The 17,875-nt window shown below is 36.0% G+C and overlaps 1 protein-coding gene across 2 annotated transcripts; it reads left to right on the top strand.

The window, feature by feature from the left end:
* LOC18787848 (probable acyl-activating enzyme 16, chloroplastic) lies at nt 6,079-16,539 on the top strand. 2 transcript variants are annotated; one of them, XM_020554905.1, is made up of 19 exons: nt 6,079-6,313; nt 6,465-6,734; nt 7,735-7,926; nt 8,361-8,475; nt 9,268-9,355; nt 9,789-9,991; nt 10,746-10,864; nt 11,213-11,362; nt 11,633-11,700; nt 12,058-12,163; nt 13,033-13,191; nt 13,501-13,554; nt 13,634-13,714; nt 14,169-14,306; nt 14,618-14,777; nt 15,463-15,542; nt 15,635-15,780; nt 16,164-16,221; nt 16,309-16,539. In XM_020554905.1, the coding sequence occupies exons 2-19, from the start codon at nt 6,498-6,500 to the stop codon at nt 16,399-16,401; spliced, it is 2,247 nt and encodes a 748-aa protein (XP_020410494.1). In that variant the 5' UTR covers nt 6,079-6,313; nt 6,465-6,497; the 3' UTR covers nt 16,402-16,539. The 2 variants fall into 2 exon arrangements, with proteins under 2 accessions (XP_020410494.1, XP_007221278.1); XM_007221216.2 differs by having other exon boundaries at nt 6,079-6,734.

Raw genomic sequence — 17,875 nt, 5'->3', positions numbered from 1 at the left:
AAGGAAACTGAATCACTTTAGCTACAAGCTTCTGTTTGATATAGTGTCGATCTACATCAACATGTTTGGTGCGATCATGTTGAACTGGATTCTATGCAATAGTTATTGCAGCCTTGTTGTCATAAAAGAGATTCATTATAGATGTAGGTCTATACCCAAGTTCAGTAAGCAACCTCTTTAACCAAATGAGTTTGCAAATTCTTTTGATCATACCTCTGAACTCGGCTTCTACATTGGATAAGGCAACCACTTTTTGTTTCTTGCTCCTTCATGTAACCAAATTACCTCCCACGAATGTGAAGTAATCAGATGTGGATTTCCTATCCGTTATACTTCCTGCCCAATCTGCATCTATGTGACCATCAATATTTAGATGACCATGTTTTGAGAACATAAGTCCTTTTCCAGGTGCAGACTTTAAATATATAAGTATTTGAAGAACTACATTCATGTGGTCTTCAGTTGGAGAATGCATAAATTGACTAACTACACTCATTGCATAAGCGAAGTTTTGTCGAGTATGTGATAAATATATCAATCTTCCCACTAACCTTTGGTATCTTTCCTTGTTAGTTGGAACCTAATCCGGGTATTCTCCAAGATGATTCCAAGATGATGATTATGAACAATAGGAATGTTTGCAAGTTTGCAATATAGCATTCATGTGTCTGTCAGCAAGTCCAAGACATATTTCCTTTCCGACAGAAATATTGCTTACTTTGATCAGGCGACCTCAATCCCCAAGAAATACTTGAGTCCACCTATTTTCTTCATCTCAAATTCAGTATCTAAATAGTCTTGCAACCGAGATGTTTCATGTTCATCATTCCCAATAATAATCTTATCATCAACATAAATTATTAAAGTTGTTACCTTACCTTTCTGATGTTTCAAAAACAGAGTATGATTTGAATTGCTCTGTTAGAACCCATAATTCCTCATTACCAAAGTGAATTGTCCAAACCATGTACGTGGTAACTGTTTCAAATCATGTAGTGCTTTTTGCAACTTGCACACCATACTAGTCTGAGTAAATGTTGTATATGCCGGTGGAATTTCCATGTAAACTTCTTATGTGAGTTCACCATGCAAGAAAGCATTTTTTTTTTTCATCAAACTAATAGATTGGCCAATCCAAGTTAGCCGCAAGTGATAGTAGTACTCTGACTGTGTTAAGTTTTGCTGCGGTGGCATCTTCATAATCAATGTCATAGGTCTGTGTATACCATTTTTCCACAAGTCGGGCCTTGTATCGTTCAATGGACCCATCGGCATTGTGTTTGATAGTAAAACACCCATCTGCATACAACTTTTTTTTACTGGGGGTAATATCTCCAGTGTCCACATATGATTTTTCTCCAGAGCCTTCAGTTCTTCCTTCATCGCTTAGGTCCACTTTGGATCTTTAAATGCTTTAGGCACCTTAGTGGGAATGGCAACAGCACATAACTGATGCACAAATGCCTTCTGTGGTTCATGCAGTCTTTGAGTGGACATATGATTAGCAATTGGGTACTTTGACGTCTTCCCAATATCAGGAGAATACCGGTTTGGCTGTTTTCCGCGGTTGTGCCTAAAAGGTAATTGGTATCCAATATAATCATCAACTAAATTCACACGAGTTGTAGGAATATTTACCTCAAGGATATTCTCAAGAGATTGGTTGTTTGGTACTGTTGAATAAGAGGGGTATTTAGTGTGTTCATGTTCGTCTTCTTTCTCAAGGAAGTCAAAAGTAGTCAAATCGGGAGACGTTTCAAACACAGGCAACCGATCGAATTCTTCAGGGCTACTGGTCATTTTATCCCTAGGCGAGCTATCTTGTTCTACTGTTCGAGGCGGCCGGTCATTACAATCAGAACGAATGGTCTTTTTTCCACGAAGCTTACTGTTTGAAGTGACCGGTCGTTATTGTCAGAACAATCGATCATTTTCTTCCGAACGTCGAATTTTCCATCTTCTAAGGTTCTCCAAGTTTGTGCTTCACTCTGTGTCTCCCCCTGAAGCAAAGAATTGGATACTGAGTCATGAAAGAATGTCTCGAACTCCAAAAAAGTGACATTCATAGTGACATATGTGTGTCGGGAAGGAGGATGATAACATCGATAGCCTTTCTGATGAGTGACATATCCCACAAAAACACAACGATGTGCACATGAACCAAGTTTGCTACACTGATTTTTGTGAGGATGAACGAAGGCCACACATCCAAATATTAGGGGTGTGAGCACCAAAACAGAGGGTAAGGGCCCGTGTTTTGCGAGCACTTATAATGGAGTTTAAAGTTCAAGACACTAAGAGGCGCAGTTGATTAGGTGAACTGCGGTGACAATAGTATCATCTCAGTTATGACTAGGAACATGAGCATCAATTAGAAATGCTCGGCCTATTTCAAGAAGATGTCGATTCTTTGGTTCTATGACACCATTTTGTTGTGGTGTTTGAGGACAAGTCGTATCTTGCTGAACAAAAGGATCCCCAGACATCAGAGTGAATTAACGTAAACGGATAGGGCATACAATGACTGTTGGCCAAAATACAAGTGTCACATTTGAAGTTGGAGCCTTTGAAACATGATAATAAATCTTGTTGAACATGCTTCATATAACTAAAGGATGGATGTCACAAACAATAGTGCCACAACCATATTTTTCTTTGTTTGCTATCAGAGGAATGCTTTGCAATGTTAACCATGTCTATACTGAAGCCATCTACATAATATAGTCCTCTCTTTTAGTATTACGACCAATAATCTCCTCAGTGTGAATATCCTAAAGCAAACAAAAATTCAAATAGATTAGTGCATAACAATTCAATTGTTCAATAACCTGACCAACTGAGATCAACTTATTAGATAAAGATTGAACAAGTAAAGTATTAGGTAATAACATAGAGGATGAGAAAAGCAATAGTGCTAGCCCCTGTCACAGCATAAGTAGCTCTATTGGCGTTAGCAATACTAGTTTGTTTGGGTTAGGTGGCACTCAGAAAATCATCAAGATCAAACGTCATATGATCGGTTGAGCTAGAGTTAATGATCTATCCCGTTGAATCACTTGTATTCGAAGTATGGAACACATAACCAGAACCACTCGTGGTGACTTCACATCGTCTTCGATCTTTGAGTTCATCCCACCAATCGGGGTAGCCATTCAATTTAAAACAAGTCTCATGAATGTGTCTCGGATCGCCATATTTCGTGCAATCTATTCCATTTGTCTGGAGCCCTGTTTGACAAGTCATAATATGTGCAGCGAAAAATTCATTTGGTATAGTCTGGGTCGGTACCTAGGTCTGGATCTGGGTTTGAGTCTAATTCAGGGTCAGGATATAAGTCTTGGCTAGTATATGGGTCTAAGTTTGAGTCGGAGTCTGGGTTTGGGTCTAGGTCTTTTCAGTAACTAGGTCATTCTTTACATTAATTCTACTAAGATCAGGTTAGGGTCGTGGTCGAGGCCTGGTTTTGTATCTTCAAAAATTGGGTTATCTAGGTGGTCAATTCTTTAAGGTTTTGGGTCGGGGTTTGATTCTGGATTTTCAAAAATTGGGTCATCTGGGTCTTCAATTCTTCAAGTTTCTGGGTTTGGGTGGTAGAGGAATCAGTAGTGCTACCCCCATGGGGGATGATTGGATCTTGATCCCCCATGGCGACATCAGCATGTGGTTGGCTAGAGTTTAGTAGCAATCCCAAGATCGCACTATGATACCATACTAAAATAAGAATATTGTTTGTGGGAATTTTATATGTATGCTTCTCCTTGTAGGAGGTCATATTTATAAGGGTTATTTACTGTAAACGTCCCTGAACTTAGCCCCCAGTTGCAATTGGGTCCATGAACTTTTTTTTTCCCAATTACATCTTTTAACTGGACAAATAGTTGCAACTGGGTCCTACCGTCCAAGTCTGTCAATTTGTCCGTCAAAATGAGGGGTAAAATCGTCTTTTTGAGTCTGAACCAGAAAACCTCCAACTCCTTCCTCGCAAAAAACTGCCGCCATTTCCAACCAATCAACCAATGGAGCCCCTTCGCGTAAGCCTAGCCTATTCCCCACTTCTCTGGTCACAAGGCCTCCAGTGTCACCTCCCCAATGGGCCCTATAAGCTCAACACCCGCCGTCCGATCAAGCCCTTTTTTTTCGCCACGCTTTCCCAACAGACTGCCGAGGTTTCCGCCGAACCCTCCACCTTCTCTGCTTTCTTCGAGACCAAAACGACGCCGTCTCCGCCTCCCAACCGGGTCTCGGCTGATTCGCTCCAATACCCGCCGGGCTTCCTCGGAGCCGTACCCGACCGTACTGCCACCGACGGAAACGACAATGGGAACATTGTTGACGCCATAAAGTACTTGACGAACATACTGTCGTCGAAGATGTATGACGTGGCCATCGAATCGCCATTAGAATTGGCCACGAAGTTGTCGAAGTGATTGGGAGTGAGAGTTTGGATGAAAAGAGAGGACTTGTAGCCTGTAAGTGTTGTTCCAAGTGTTCAATTGAATAATTTGGATTGGAAAAATTGGGGATTTTTGACAGAAACTTTTTTGTTGAATTTGCAAGTCTTCTCAAGCTTCGGGGAGCTTACAACATATGGCAAAGCTTCCAAGGGAGCAACTGGATAGAAGGGTTATTTGCTCCTCAGCTAGAAATCATGCCCAAGGAGTTGCCTTGGCTGCTAAGAAGTTGAATTGCAGTGCTGTGATTGCAATGCCTGTAACCACACCAGAAATTAAGGTACACTTTTTTCTCTTTTTTTCATTTTGGAGCTTAATTTCACAATTCTAATGGTTTGGCTTATTGAATTTTGTGGAATTTTGTATTGCTTGTTTGCAGTGGAAATCTGTTGAGAGATTGGGTGCCAGGTTGTTCTTATAGGATTCATATGATAAGGCTCAAACTTATGCTAAGAAGCGGGCTCAAGAGGAGGGAAAGAGCTTCATACCTCCTTTTGATCACCCAAATGTTATTATCGGACAAGGAACGGTTGGGATGGAAATTATGCGTCAAACAAAGAGTTCTTTTATCTTTCGCGCGTTATTATTCATATTTGCCCAAGAGTTCTTTCATCCTGCCTCGAGAAAACCCTTCCTCCCAAGCTTCAATTTTTCAGCTCTGTTGGAGTTTCAAGGGAGGACCTTGCTAGATCTGTGACGGCTAATCCATGTCTTTTGATAGTAAGCTTGAGGGAACGAATTGTGTCCACTTTATTTTTATTTTTAAAGTTTTTTTTTTCCACTTTTTTCAATTTTTGTCTTCATACTCGAAGGATGCTTTTACCCCTCATTTTGATTGACAAATTGACAGAGTTGGACGGTAGGACCCAATTGCAACTATTTGTCTAATTAAAGGATGTAATTGGCAAAAAAAAAAAAAAAAAGTTCACGGACCCAATTGCAACCGGGGGCGAAGTTCAGGGACGTCTATAGTAAATAACCTTATTTATAATACAATTAATTCTTGTAGGTCAAGGAAAGTAATAATTCATAATTCTATTTATAGTAGGAAATCATGAATTAAAGTAAATCAATTACATTTAATATAGGAATTTTTGGTGTGTAAGGAAAGTAAATGCGGAAAGGGGAAATGGAAGGAGAGAGGATGAGAGGGAGGGAAAACGATGAGAGAAGAGAGCGGAAGGGAGAAGATGGGTGGAGGGGAGGAGGGGCAGTGGTCACCTTCCCCAGCTTAGAAAGGGTTGGTTGTCGGCAACCCTATTTGACCCGATATCTAATTGTATGTGTCAGATTAGTGGTAGTTATTGTATAAGAAAAGCTACTGAAAATTATGGAAAATTTTTTTTGTTTAAAAACAAATTCTAATAACTTGTGTACTCTTATTATGTTTGTTTTTGTTTTCTTAAGGAGAGGCAAAATTGGTAAAAGAGGAACATAGGTAATTTTAGGGGTGTAAGTTGGATAGCAAGTCCAAATCAATTCTAACATAGAACCTCAAAATTCTGAAATATATTTGGTTTTCACCACGAACACAACTACTAATTTCTTGCGGGACTAAATATAATTTGACCCTTCAGGAAACGACCGCAGCAGAAGGAAACCAAGAAAAACTTCGCTTATCTGGTATCTATATAAAAGAAAAGTCGTTCTGTTTGTTTCTTAGTGACCGTTTAAGCTCCTGGCTATTAAGAAATGTAAGAGCCTCTCCATCTCATGCGTAAGACAAACACGACTTCATGTTTAATTAATAGCCAATTTATATCTTCTTCATAAATTATCAAATATAAAACCTTTATCTCTTTCACGTTCTTGTTCGGACGTCAACAACTTCCATCGACTCGGCTGAAAAAACGTTGTCCTTGGTACTCATTCATTTTCTGCAGTTTTTGTTTTCTCTTTCAACTTCCTGTAATCTCTCACAGTATTTTTCACAAACACTATCACTACTCTCATCTTTTAGTTTTTCTCGCTTGTCGTCTTCTTTTCCCTCTCTTTCTGTGCATATATGAAAAGGGAAGCACAGACAAAGCTATATTAGGAGCTCAGATGAACCCAGTTTCCATAGTTTCAGTTTCTGCTTCTGATTGGGTCAATCAAATGGCCACCACCATTTTCTTAACGCCCAACTCCATTCTGAGAAACTCTTTTGATTGTGGGCATGCCCTCCAATTCCTCTGTTCTAACCATAAATTCAGAAGCAGACAAATCTTTCTTAGAAAATGCTATGGAAGCCGAGGGGGGTTTTCTCTCAATCGTGGATTTCGTCTGTTTTGCCAATCAAAGGTGATTTCTAAATACCCTTTTCATTCGCAGTTGATTTCGTTATTTTGGTTGGTCTAGCTGTAATACTGTTGGCGAGTCTAGTTAGGATTTTGGTTTCTTAATTAGTTAGAATTTTGGTTACTTACCAATTATTATTTAATTTTCTATTGTAATTTAGATTTATTTTCTATTTTATTTAGGTCAACACATCTTTGTACTGTATAAATACGTCCATATTGGAGAAGAATGAGAATATAGCATATATGAGCATAAAAAATATAAAAAAAGAAGGAAATATATCTAAATTACAATAGGAAATATATCTCTATTACAATAGGACTAAATAATAACTGGTAAGTAACCAAAATTCTAACTAAATAAGGAACCAAAATCCTAAGTAAGTAAGGACTCGCCAACAAATACAAATTTATGTTTGGTATTTTGGCATGTAATGTTACTGTGTCTCCAATTCCATCAATATTCTGAATTAGGAGCTTAGTTGACATTTCTAGACTTTTAAAATGAGGTGTAAGATATTATTTTTTTGTTGTTGAGGAATATAATGTACTTCTGACTAAACGTACTAGGCAATCCGGTTCTGTGTTTGTCACCTTTGGTTTTGTTAAAGTTCTTATATTGATTCTTTTCAAAAATGGAAGTAGAACTTGATATATGTATTAATTCCAGAGTTTTCTGGAGCTATCATCTCTCTGCCTAGATGATTTGCTCTGTTTTTCTTATCCCTCTGCTGGATTTCTTTAAAGTATTCCACATTCATAGAGGCAGTAAGTGTTGTGCTCTAGAATTTCAAAAAGTGAGATGCATGGAATTTCTATCTTCATCATGCCATATTCAAAAGGATACAACCATTTTGGTTCTTATTGATCTCATTGTGCATATGTTATAAAGTTTTTGTTTGTTTTCCCTTAACTGTAGAAGGCTTTGAATGTCTGATATACAGATGGTTATACAGCTAGCGGGCACTTTCATGTATTTTTACTAAATGAAACTCCTGTTTCAGACAGAGGAAATGCAGATACGAAGGTATTCCCCATTTCTAGAAAGTGTGTTACTAGATGCTAATGATGCTTCGGTATCTAATGAGTGGAGAGCAGTTCCTGACATTTGGAGATCTTCAGCTGAGAAATATGGTGACCGTGTCGCATTGGTGGATCCATACCATGACCCACCTTCAAATTTAACTTATAAACAGGTTAATTTTCCTTTCTTGTTCTTGATTATCTCTTTTGTGCTTATTTTATCATGACTTCTTTGCTCTTTTTGTTTGTCACCCACTCATCAGGATATGGGGATTTATTAATGCAATGATTAAGGTTCCTGTTTTGTAACTAGTAGATCTAGTGGGAGTACATTGAACAGACAAAGATTCCTTGTTCTTTCTTTGACTTTAATAAATTTTCTTTGATCGTGAATATAAATTTCTACTAAAAATGAATAACAATCAGTGACATACATAAACTTTTTGTAACATTGACGTGGCCATCAACTTGGTTGTTTATATCAATCTACTCTTGCAAAGTTTTTATGATCTTATACTCTGACTTTATTTTTCAGTTAATCTATTTTCATGTATAGCATTTTACAGATCTATTGAGTGTCTGTCCTTTTGTTTCTTTAATTGCGCAGCTTGAGCAGGAAATTTTGGATTTTTCTGAAGGGCTGAGAGTTGTTGGAGTAAAGCCAGAAGAAAAAATTGCACTTTTTGCTGATAATTCATGCCGTTGGCTTGTTGCGGATCAGGGTATGAATTTTTCTTGACATTGTAGCTTAAAAAATGTTTCATTAAATCAATTCTTTATGGCCATCTTGTATTACTTCTTTAGGATGTGGTATGCTCATTTTCTCTATGGCCACACTATTGCTCTGATATTGTCATTGTGCTCCTCAGGTTGTTGCTTGGAATATGAACTGAAAGCATGCTTGACAGGAAGTCAAGTGCATAGTCTCTATGTAGCAAAATATAGCAGAAAATCCTTAAGATAATCTTTTCTCAAACATCTCACCTGACATCGTTGTGCATATTAATCTTAAAGAAATTAGTTCTATGTTTTAACTTTTGCTAATAGAGGGACTGTAAACTTTGCACTTCCCTTGTATCATCCATTCACTATATTTTTGTGGCCAGTATGCAGCTGTTTCAATCCATGCCATGCACTTGGCAAGCTATTAGTATCTGTTTTATAGAACAAACTTGAACCTGCTGGGTCTAAACTCTTATCTTTGGAGAATACAAGTTGAGGAATATAATGCTATATTCGTATGACATGCGGCTATCACAATATCACTTAACCCATGTGTTTGGCTAAAAAAGCACTTCCTATTTTTAGATTAATCTTGAAACAGTTTTTTTATTTATTCTGTATGATACTTTGGACAATGCTTAGCTGATTAGTTCTATTCTAGGATCAAATTCATTAAAGAAAATTTTAATATGCTAGGGCATGATATATTGTGTCTGTGCCAATTTATTCATATATCTCCTTTGTGCATCTCTGAGAATAAAAGCTTACTGTCATGATTAATTTTGATTTAGGTATAATGGCAACTGGAGCAATCAATGTAGCAAGAGGTTCGAGATCATCCGTTGAAGAGTTATCACAAATATACAATCATTCTGATAGGTTTTCTCCCTATAAAATTCTATTTATTTCAAGTATAGTACCGAGGTCTACTAATATATGATTTATGCATTATGTTGTATGTATTCTATTCTTGGTTTTTTATTTTTGTTCTACACCATTTGTTTTTTCAGTGCAACTTGTTTTAGTAGGTTCCTTTCACGTCAGATCTCTTTTTAAGAGTCAACGAGTGCAAATTTGTTTCTTGAATATATATATATATATATATATATATATATAATGAATAAGATAGTTCATATCTGTTTGAATTCATTGTGTATCTTAATCTGAACTTTCCCATTCTAGCAAGTTAGTAGTGGGATTTGGTTGAGATCAATGAAAAGTACGTGGAATTATAATGAATGAGTTTATGTATTTACAAAAGCATTGCTGACTCCACGGAATAATTTTGAGTTTAACTTCATTGCTACAACAGTGTTGCACTTGCTGTGGACAGTCCTGAATTGTTAAATCGATTTTCAGAAGAATTCTATTCCAAGCCTATTAAATTTATTGTTCTGTTATGGGGGGAGAAGTCAAGCCTGGTCAGTGAAGGAAAGGTTCCTATTTTTAACTACAAGGAGATTCTAGATTTGGGACGAGATAGTCGTAAGATTATGCTTGATTCTGATGATAAACGTATGTCATCCATCTGTTTCTGTTAGTAATTTCCTTTTTTGCCTTGAAATACATTTAAATCCTTTACCGTGCTTAATTCTGATGATGCTTGTACGCCAATCATCTCTTTCTTTTTCTTTTATCCATTAAGCCCTTTTCATAATTTCAGTGTTGCTATCACAAAGCATGCATATTAGACAAAATAAATCATGATTTAGGGCTGGAACATAATAATTAAGTGCAGGCAAAGCATAATACGCAATCCCATAAAAATTACAACACCTCATTAAAATACCTAAGTTTATGAATTGGATTGGGTTGGTTTTTTGGTTTTTTAAACTCCAAACTTGACAGAACAACTGGTTGAACCAGTTGGTCTTGTAACTTTCAAGTCTGACCCCAAACAACTTGGATTGGATTGTTTGGTCAGTTTCTTCTGTTTTTTCTTTTCTTTGTCTTTGCTCTGCCCCAGATAAGTAGTAAGCTTTTTTTGTTGAATTACAAATTCACCTAAAGGGTTAACCTTGGGGCTCTTGTGATTATAGTTTTGGCATTAGTCATCTGGTATGCCATAAAGTTTATAAAAAATTTAGGCGAAAGAATACCCTCTGATGGAAAGGCATGCCACTTAGAATTTGGAAAACAGAGACAGTTATTTCATGGAATGACTTGTATTCTACTGGTTATCTTCTAAACATTCTTCTATTGTTTCTGTAAATGGACTATGATATGGTTGGTCAGTATGCAGCCTCTAATGTAAATATTCTGATTGCAGAGCAGTACTGTCTGCATAAACCTATCAAACCAGATGATGTTGCTGCATTAGTATATACAAGTGGAACAAGTGGCAACCCAAAAGGGGTCATCCTCACCCATCGAAATCTGATGCATCAGGTTGGTATTTGGGGTGTATATTTTACGAAGATATAATATCTAAAATAGTAGGCCCCACCTTTGAACGTTCTATGATAGAGATAGATTTTGGGTACTTTTGTTTTGTTTTTAGTTGTATTTTTTCGAGATGATTATGTGAGTTTGTATGTCAATGATTGTTGAAAGAGGCAGTTCTATTAACTATTTCTTTTGTTTTCCACTGTTCTTACTTGTATTGCATTTTGGGCAAGTATTTGCTGCATCTTGAAACACCTTCCTCAGTTTCTTTTTGGTATAATTGAAACCAGTACTTGCCATAATAAATTATATTTGACACATATTGCGGCTATTTTTGTTGTTTTTTCCCAGATAAAGAACCTCTCAGACATTGTACCTGCTGTAGGTGGGGACAAATTTCTTAGCATGCTCCCACCTTGGCATTGCTATGAACGAGCTTGTGAGTACTTTGCTTTTACGTGTGGCATTGAGCAGTTTTACACAAATGTGAGGAAATTGAAGGTATTATTATATTGATGCTGATTTTCTTGCAATATGTTATTTTCTTTGGTATATTCAATTTTTTGGAAATGCTATTTCAGAGCTAAAATTTAGTGGCAAGACACTCTAAGGGCTTGCCTTAACAATTCTTGCTTTCTATATTAACTTTATACTATTTGGCGGTGATTTTGTAGTAGAATTAAAAGAAAATCTGTTAGTTTGAAATGGAATACTTAAGTCTCGTTATGATTCTATAAGTTGAAATTGATTGGTGCTTTTATTGTGTGATAGGATGATTTGCGGCAATATCAACCAAACTATGTAATTTCAGTTCCTTTAGTGTATGAGACACTTTACAGGTATATCTTTTCTTGGGTTCATAATGTTTGTTTAAAGTTGATGCTCATATAGGGTTATCTGTTGAAACCCCTTTCATTTCTTTACCGGTAAGGTTGGTTAAAATCATGTGGTGGATGTGCCAAATAAAGATCAAATTAGCTTCACATGTTAAACTGAGATGTCTGTTTAGATCTCTTTTAAATTTCCTCAATTCTGAAATGTTGTACTGTAATTATAAGGATGGAATGATGAATGCTCTGCATAGTTTACTGGTATATCTAGACCTTTGTTTAGGTGAGATAGAATAGATTCCTTTTTTACTTTTTCTTTTTTTCTTTTTTTGTTGATGTTAAATTCTTTATTTTGTCTCTTTGCAGCGGGATTCAGAAACAAATTTCTTCTAGCTCTACAGTTCTTAAGTTTGTTGCACTTACATTCATAAGGATCAGTTTGGCATACATGGAGTTTAAGAGGATCTATGAGGTTCATTATCTGAGATTTTAGTCTTCTTTAACAAGTCTTGTTATTTGTTATTCTCATTTCCAAACAAACATTCAGTACACACCACGTTTATTTTTCTATTTCATTTTCATGTCGATTACTGATAATCTGATTGTTTTAATAATTTATTATTTTGTGGAAAAATCAGTTAATAACATATGATATAAGTCTGCCATGGTATGACGTAACTATTTCATTGTTCTTTAATGGGTTCATGGCGTCTTATTGCTGTAAGACAACTAAATTAATACCTTTCTGTATGGTCGAATTGCTCCCTGTTAGTAATTAACAGGGACATGCGTTTTGCTTCATATTTGTGGTTGTGTTTTTTTAAAGTTAAAATATGTCGATACTTAGTAAACAGAGATTGTTGTAAAAGAATAAAACATTACTGCTGGTCAACCACTGTACCCAAAGTAAATGATTGTGGGTTCCCTCAAGGTAACCCCACTTATATTTATCTCCTTCATACTTAGCTTAGTTTGTGGAGATAGGAAAGGGTTCTGTAAATACCCCAATGGAAGATGCCGTCAACAGACCTATTATCTTTGATAGATTTGGCTACATATCGTTGGTCAATGCTCATGTTCATGCACTATGGTCCAATAACGTATTATGCCTTGACATCAAAGAGGTTACACAAAGAGAAATACCAGCTTTGTTGGAATCTATATACTAATTTAAATAACCTTGAAATGCATGACCCAACCGTTAAATGGGTCTTCATAACAATTCAATTGCTCTTTTTTTTTTTTTTTTTTTAACGGAATCTATTTAAATCGTATGATCAATCTGGATCAATCTGTTGAGCCAAACTTAATTGCATTGACTGATTTTGATTTGGTTTATAGGGGACATATTTGACGAGGAACCAGAAGCAACCGCCATATCTTGTTTCAATATCAGATTGGTTATGGGCAAGAGTTATTGCTGCATTACTATGGCCTTTGCATGTGTTGGGAAAGAAACTAGTTTATAGAAATATTCACTCTGCTCTTGGAATATCAAAGGTCATCTTATGTCTGAGTTTTATTTGTAGCTTCTTTGTACAATTACATTACTTTTTGTAAAGTGGTATTCCATGGTTACCTTCGTAGATTAAGCCAGATAAAAAGTTCTTGAAGTGATTACTTTCACTTAAAGAAATCTTTTTACATTTCGTTTTCTCATTTGCAGAGGTAACTCTGTTTCAGAAGGGAATCTGTACTCTCTCTTTACTTTTATTGATCTTTTTAAGCATATCTGATTGATAAAACCAGATATTGTGGTGTTGATTAGAAACTGAGGCACTAATAAGGGAATTATGTGGCTTCCTGCAGGCTGGCATCAGTGGAGGAGGTTTTCTGCCTTCACATGTTGATAAATTTTTTGAGGTTTGGTTTTCACTCATATTTTTCTTGCCCAATAGATGTTTTGGATAACAGCTATGATTTTAGTGTTGTATGCTTGCAGGCAATTGACGTGAAACTGCTGAATGGATATGGCTTAACAGAGACTTCTCCTGTTGTTGCTGCTCGACGACCAAACTGTAATGTAAGAAATATTATTTAAAATTATGTGTACGGCCCAATTTGGTTTCCTTGTTCTGTGGACTTAGTCAACAAGGGGAGTGTTAGTTTGTGTTGTTGAGTTGCACTTGATATACTTTTGTTTGTCTTCACCTGAGGAATCAATAGCAAACATAAAAGAGTTCACAAATGAGGATGCCATTCTGTTTAAATTAATGGTCATACCATGAACAAGCAATCACATCCCATACTGCTAGAAGTATCCTACGGCTAGTGCAAAGTTATTACTCAGTTTCCGTATATCAACTTTATCTTTTTTTGGTTATTACAATTGTATTTGAAATTTACAATGATTACTTTGTGGTTGTATAAGTCTCTTGAAATTGTTGGCACTGGATTCTTCAGACATTTCAGACTTATCTTTTAGTTCTATTCTTAAAAGACTTTTCTTTTTCTCTCTTTTGTGTACTTTCTTAAAGGTTGTTGGTTCAGTTGGGCATCCAATTCGACATATAGAGTTCAAAGTTGTAGATTCTGAAACTAGTGAAGTTCTCCCCCCTGGTTTAAGTGGCATTTTAAAAGTTAGGGGGCCACCAGTGATGAAAGGATACTACAAGGTATCAATAATTTTTATTGTTATGTGTGTGTATCTATATACATATCTATGCCTGTTTGTCTATTTGTAGACTTCCATTGTCCTTAAATTTAATCTACACCTTCTTGGTTATACCTGAAGTGCAAATAGGGTTAGGAATGCGGGTGGATAAATATATTTGAGAAATCTCATAGTTATTGTCTTCATATTTCGAATTTCTTTTGAACTTAATTCATACAATTTGAATTTGCTTTTTAGTACTATCCAAATTCAACATACTCTTCCCTTACCTAATTATATGTTTTGTGACCTTTTTGTTCATGTTTGGACTAGAATCCAGGAGCTACAAAGCACGTTCTGGATGATGATGGTTGGCTAAACACTGGAGACATAGGCTGGATTGCTCCTCACCATTCAACAGGGCGAAGTCGTCATTGTGGAGGTGTGGTTGTCCTTGAAGGACGTGCCAAGGACACTATAGTTCTTTCTACAGGTATACTAATAGCTTAATTTTCTTCTGCAAATTTATCATGGATCTTCTTACTAGTTACTTGAAAATAAAGAAAATTTGAAACTAAAAGTATAAAGAAATCCCATGATTAGTATTGAAGATGTATAAAAATTAAAGTGCTGAATGTAATCATTTGTGTTAAACTTAAATGCCAAATCTTAAGTTTTTCCGTCACATGCAAATAGTCTTGCGTGTTTATATTTTATGGAGATAGATAGATAGATAGTTATGCTATTGTGGTATATGTATTCACTTGCATCTTTCCAGATATCTCAACTATATGAATTTATGTGCACAGAGAACTTTGCTCATTCTAAAATTCATTTGTGTTTATGGTAATGGTGAACTTGAGCTTATTCTATTTCATAAATGTTTTAATTTTTTCTGGTTAAGCTATGTTCTATGCAAGAACAAATTATTGCAGGCTAGAGCCTGACACTATCCAGTAGCAGGCTGCTCTTATTTATTTATACGTTTGGATCTCAAGAAAAATATTTAGGTGTTTCCTTTCTTGCTTCTCTTAACTATCTTTTACTCTAAGTTTCTATCTTTGATTGAAGTCTACTTTATGAATGTGAATGCAACTCATATGATTTTGTGTTTTTTTTTTTAATCTCATTCTTTTTCCTTTTCCTTGACACTGAGCTTGTCGGCATTTTTCAACTAGGGGAAAATATTGAACCAGCAGAGCTTGAGGAAGCTGCCTTGAGAAGTAGTTTAATTCAACAAATTGTTGTCATTGGCCAGGTTAATCCAATATCAGTTTCAGTTTGTTTTCATTCTCCCACTTATATTGTTGATATACTGATTATGTATGTGGTGGGCGTTCATATATGTAGGATCAACGACGCCTTGGGGCAATAATTGTTCCAAACAAAGAAGAGGCTTTACTTGCAGCAAAAAAGTTGTCTCTTGTAGATATTGATGCCTCTGACCTAAGTAACGACAGAATGACAAACTTGTTATACGAAGAATTGAGAAAATGGTAAAATCTTTCTAGGTTCATTATTTGGATAATACTGGACAAGGTTTGCATGACTGCAAGTTTTGTTATGTTTGTTTTATCTTTTTTTTCTCATTGGGTTCAGTAAACGAAAGTCCCATAGAAGTGCACTAAATATTGCTACCTTAGCAATGTCGTTTCCTTAACAGCTTAAGTTTTTGGGGTCTAAACCAAAATGTTGAATACTGCAAATTATTCCGAGACGATTAATTGTAATTTCTCACAACCCTTAGTCTGCCTTAATGTACCAAATGGCCTATAACTTTAAGCTTTGGACAGGTTCTGCCATGTTTGAGACTCAGTTGTCTAAGAAGGTTTAGCTGTTTGGTAAACATGCTCATAATTTTCCTTCTATTTTTGAGCAGGACTTCAGGGCGTTCATTTCAAATTGGACCAATCTTAATTGCGGATGAACCCTTTACGGTAAAACATCCATGCCATCAGCATTGTCCTTAGCCTTGCAAGTTACTGCTGTGACTTCTTGACTGATTATATCTGTTTCTATTGCAGATTGACAGTGGCTTAATGACTCCAACCATGAAAATTCGAAGGGATAGAATCGTGGCTCAATACAAGGACCAAATAGACAATCTGTTCAAGTGAAATAGCAAAATTGTATCTATTTTTTCATGCTAGTATGCATGGATCACATATATCATAGTGAATTCTTCATGAAAATATTGGGCTTTTTAATTATTTTTCGAGTATCGGGCCTAAAATAAGATTTTATTTATTTATTTATTTTTTTCCTTTTTGTTACATATTACACACAAAAAATTAGTTTAGTGATTAAATTGTGACATATTAAATTTTGGGTCCTAATTTTGGACGCATATTGAAGTTCAATTACAAAAAGTGAAAAGAAAATCGAACAAAGTAGAAGTTAACTTGTATTGCTTTGGGTGTGCAGAGATGTCAAATGTATGTTATTCAGGTTGGGTTGGGTCAGTTGGTTTAATCAATCTGTTTGTGTCATATTAGTCCATTTATCAAAATCTTTGATCCTGGCTCAAAATCCAAGTCCATATTGAATCACGCCGTGCTCATGTCGTGCTTGAGTTGGGCCTGTGCTTCACCCATTTAACTTGAATTTCTTTTATATATAAAAAAAACTCATGCTAGCATATTAAATTTATAGAAGAAAAAAATTATAATGCGTTCATACCTTTTTTATATGTAATATGAGATTAAAAATTGAGGATTTCTTGAAGTATTTATTTATTGAGGATATATGGGACTAAAAATTGAGGATTTATTGTAGTATTTATTTAATATAAAAATATATGATTTGTTGGAAGAAGCCACCAAATCAAAGCCCATATATGTAAATATCGAGAGAGGAAGGAGGCTAATAGATGGTTTACCTAAAGTGGGCCTTGATAAAATAAAAAATCAAAAACAAAGTTAAGTGGGTCGATCAGGCTTGAAGTGGGCCACGGCCCATGTTGGGCCGGCTCAATCCATTGGGCTTATTTTCTAATCCGGGCATGCCCCATGCTTTTGTGTCCTGCCTAGCACGACTCGCCAATAATCATTCTTAGGCCATGTCGTGCCCTATTTAAAAAGGCTAGGCTAGCGCCGTGCTGGGCTAGCCCAACCCATTTAACACATCTATTGTGTAGTTTGCCCCTTTTATGTTGTTAATGCTTATTATTTAGACCTTTTTGGGTCTGCATGCTCTTGTGGGTCTAAGGGCCAATTTGGCATTGCTGTACTGTGAAAATAATCGCTGTCAGATTTGCTGTGAGAAAAGTAGTTTGGCGTTTGGTAAACTTTTTGTTAAATGTATTGTTGGTACTAATTCCCGCATAATCCTTAAACCTAGCGTCTCTTCGAAACTGATTCCTGCATAATTAGAAAATGAAAGCACTCATTAGCTATTTTCCCTTATAGCTCTCTCTCACAGCAATTTTTTCATAATTTACCAAACGGACTGGGTTTCCCAAAATTTTTAAAAAATCACTTATCACCCCAAATAAGCAATGCCAAACATGCACTAAATGTTCGATTATTTTTCTGCGTCAAAATATCCTTAATGTTCCAGCCTCTCTTTGCTCACTACAAAATTTATAGGATA

This window comes from Prunus persica, chromosome G1, assembly GCF_000346465.2.
Source record: "Prunus persica cultivar Lovell chromosome G1, Prunus_persica_NCBIv2, whole genome shotgun sequence".
NCBI classification, from domain to species: domain Eukaryota; kingdom Viridiplantae; phylum Streptophyta; class Magnoliopsida; order Rosales; family Rosaceae; genus Prunus; species Prunus persica.
This window is presented reverse-complemented; position numbering and strand designations above follow the sequence as displayed.

Excerpts from the sequence above, each read along its gene's own strand:
- LOC18787848 (XM_020554905.1), top strand. The coding sequence starts at position 6,498 with ATGAACCCAGTTTCCATAGTTTCAGTTTCTGCTTCTGATTGGGTCAAT. Across the intron at positions 10,865-11,212 it reads ATCGAAATCTGATGCATCAG|ATAAAGAACCTCTCAGACAT; the intron begins GTTGGTATTTGG and ends GTTTTTTCCCAG. Across the intron at positions 11,701-12,057 it reads GTGTATGAGACACTTTACAG|CGGGATTCAGAAACAAATTT; the intron begins GTATATCTTTTC and ends GTCTCTTTGCAG.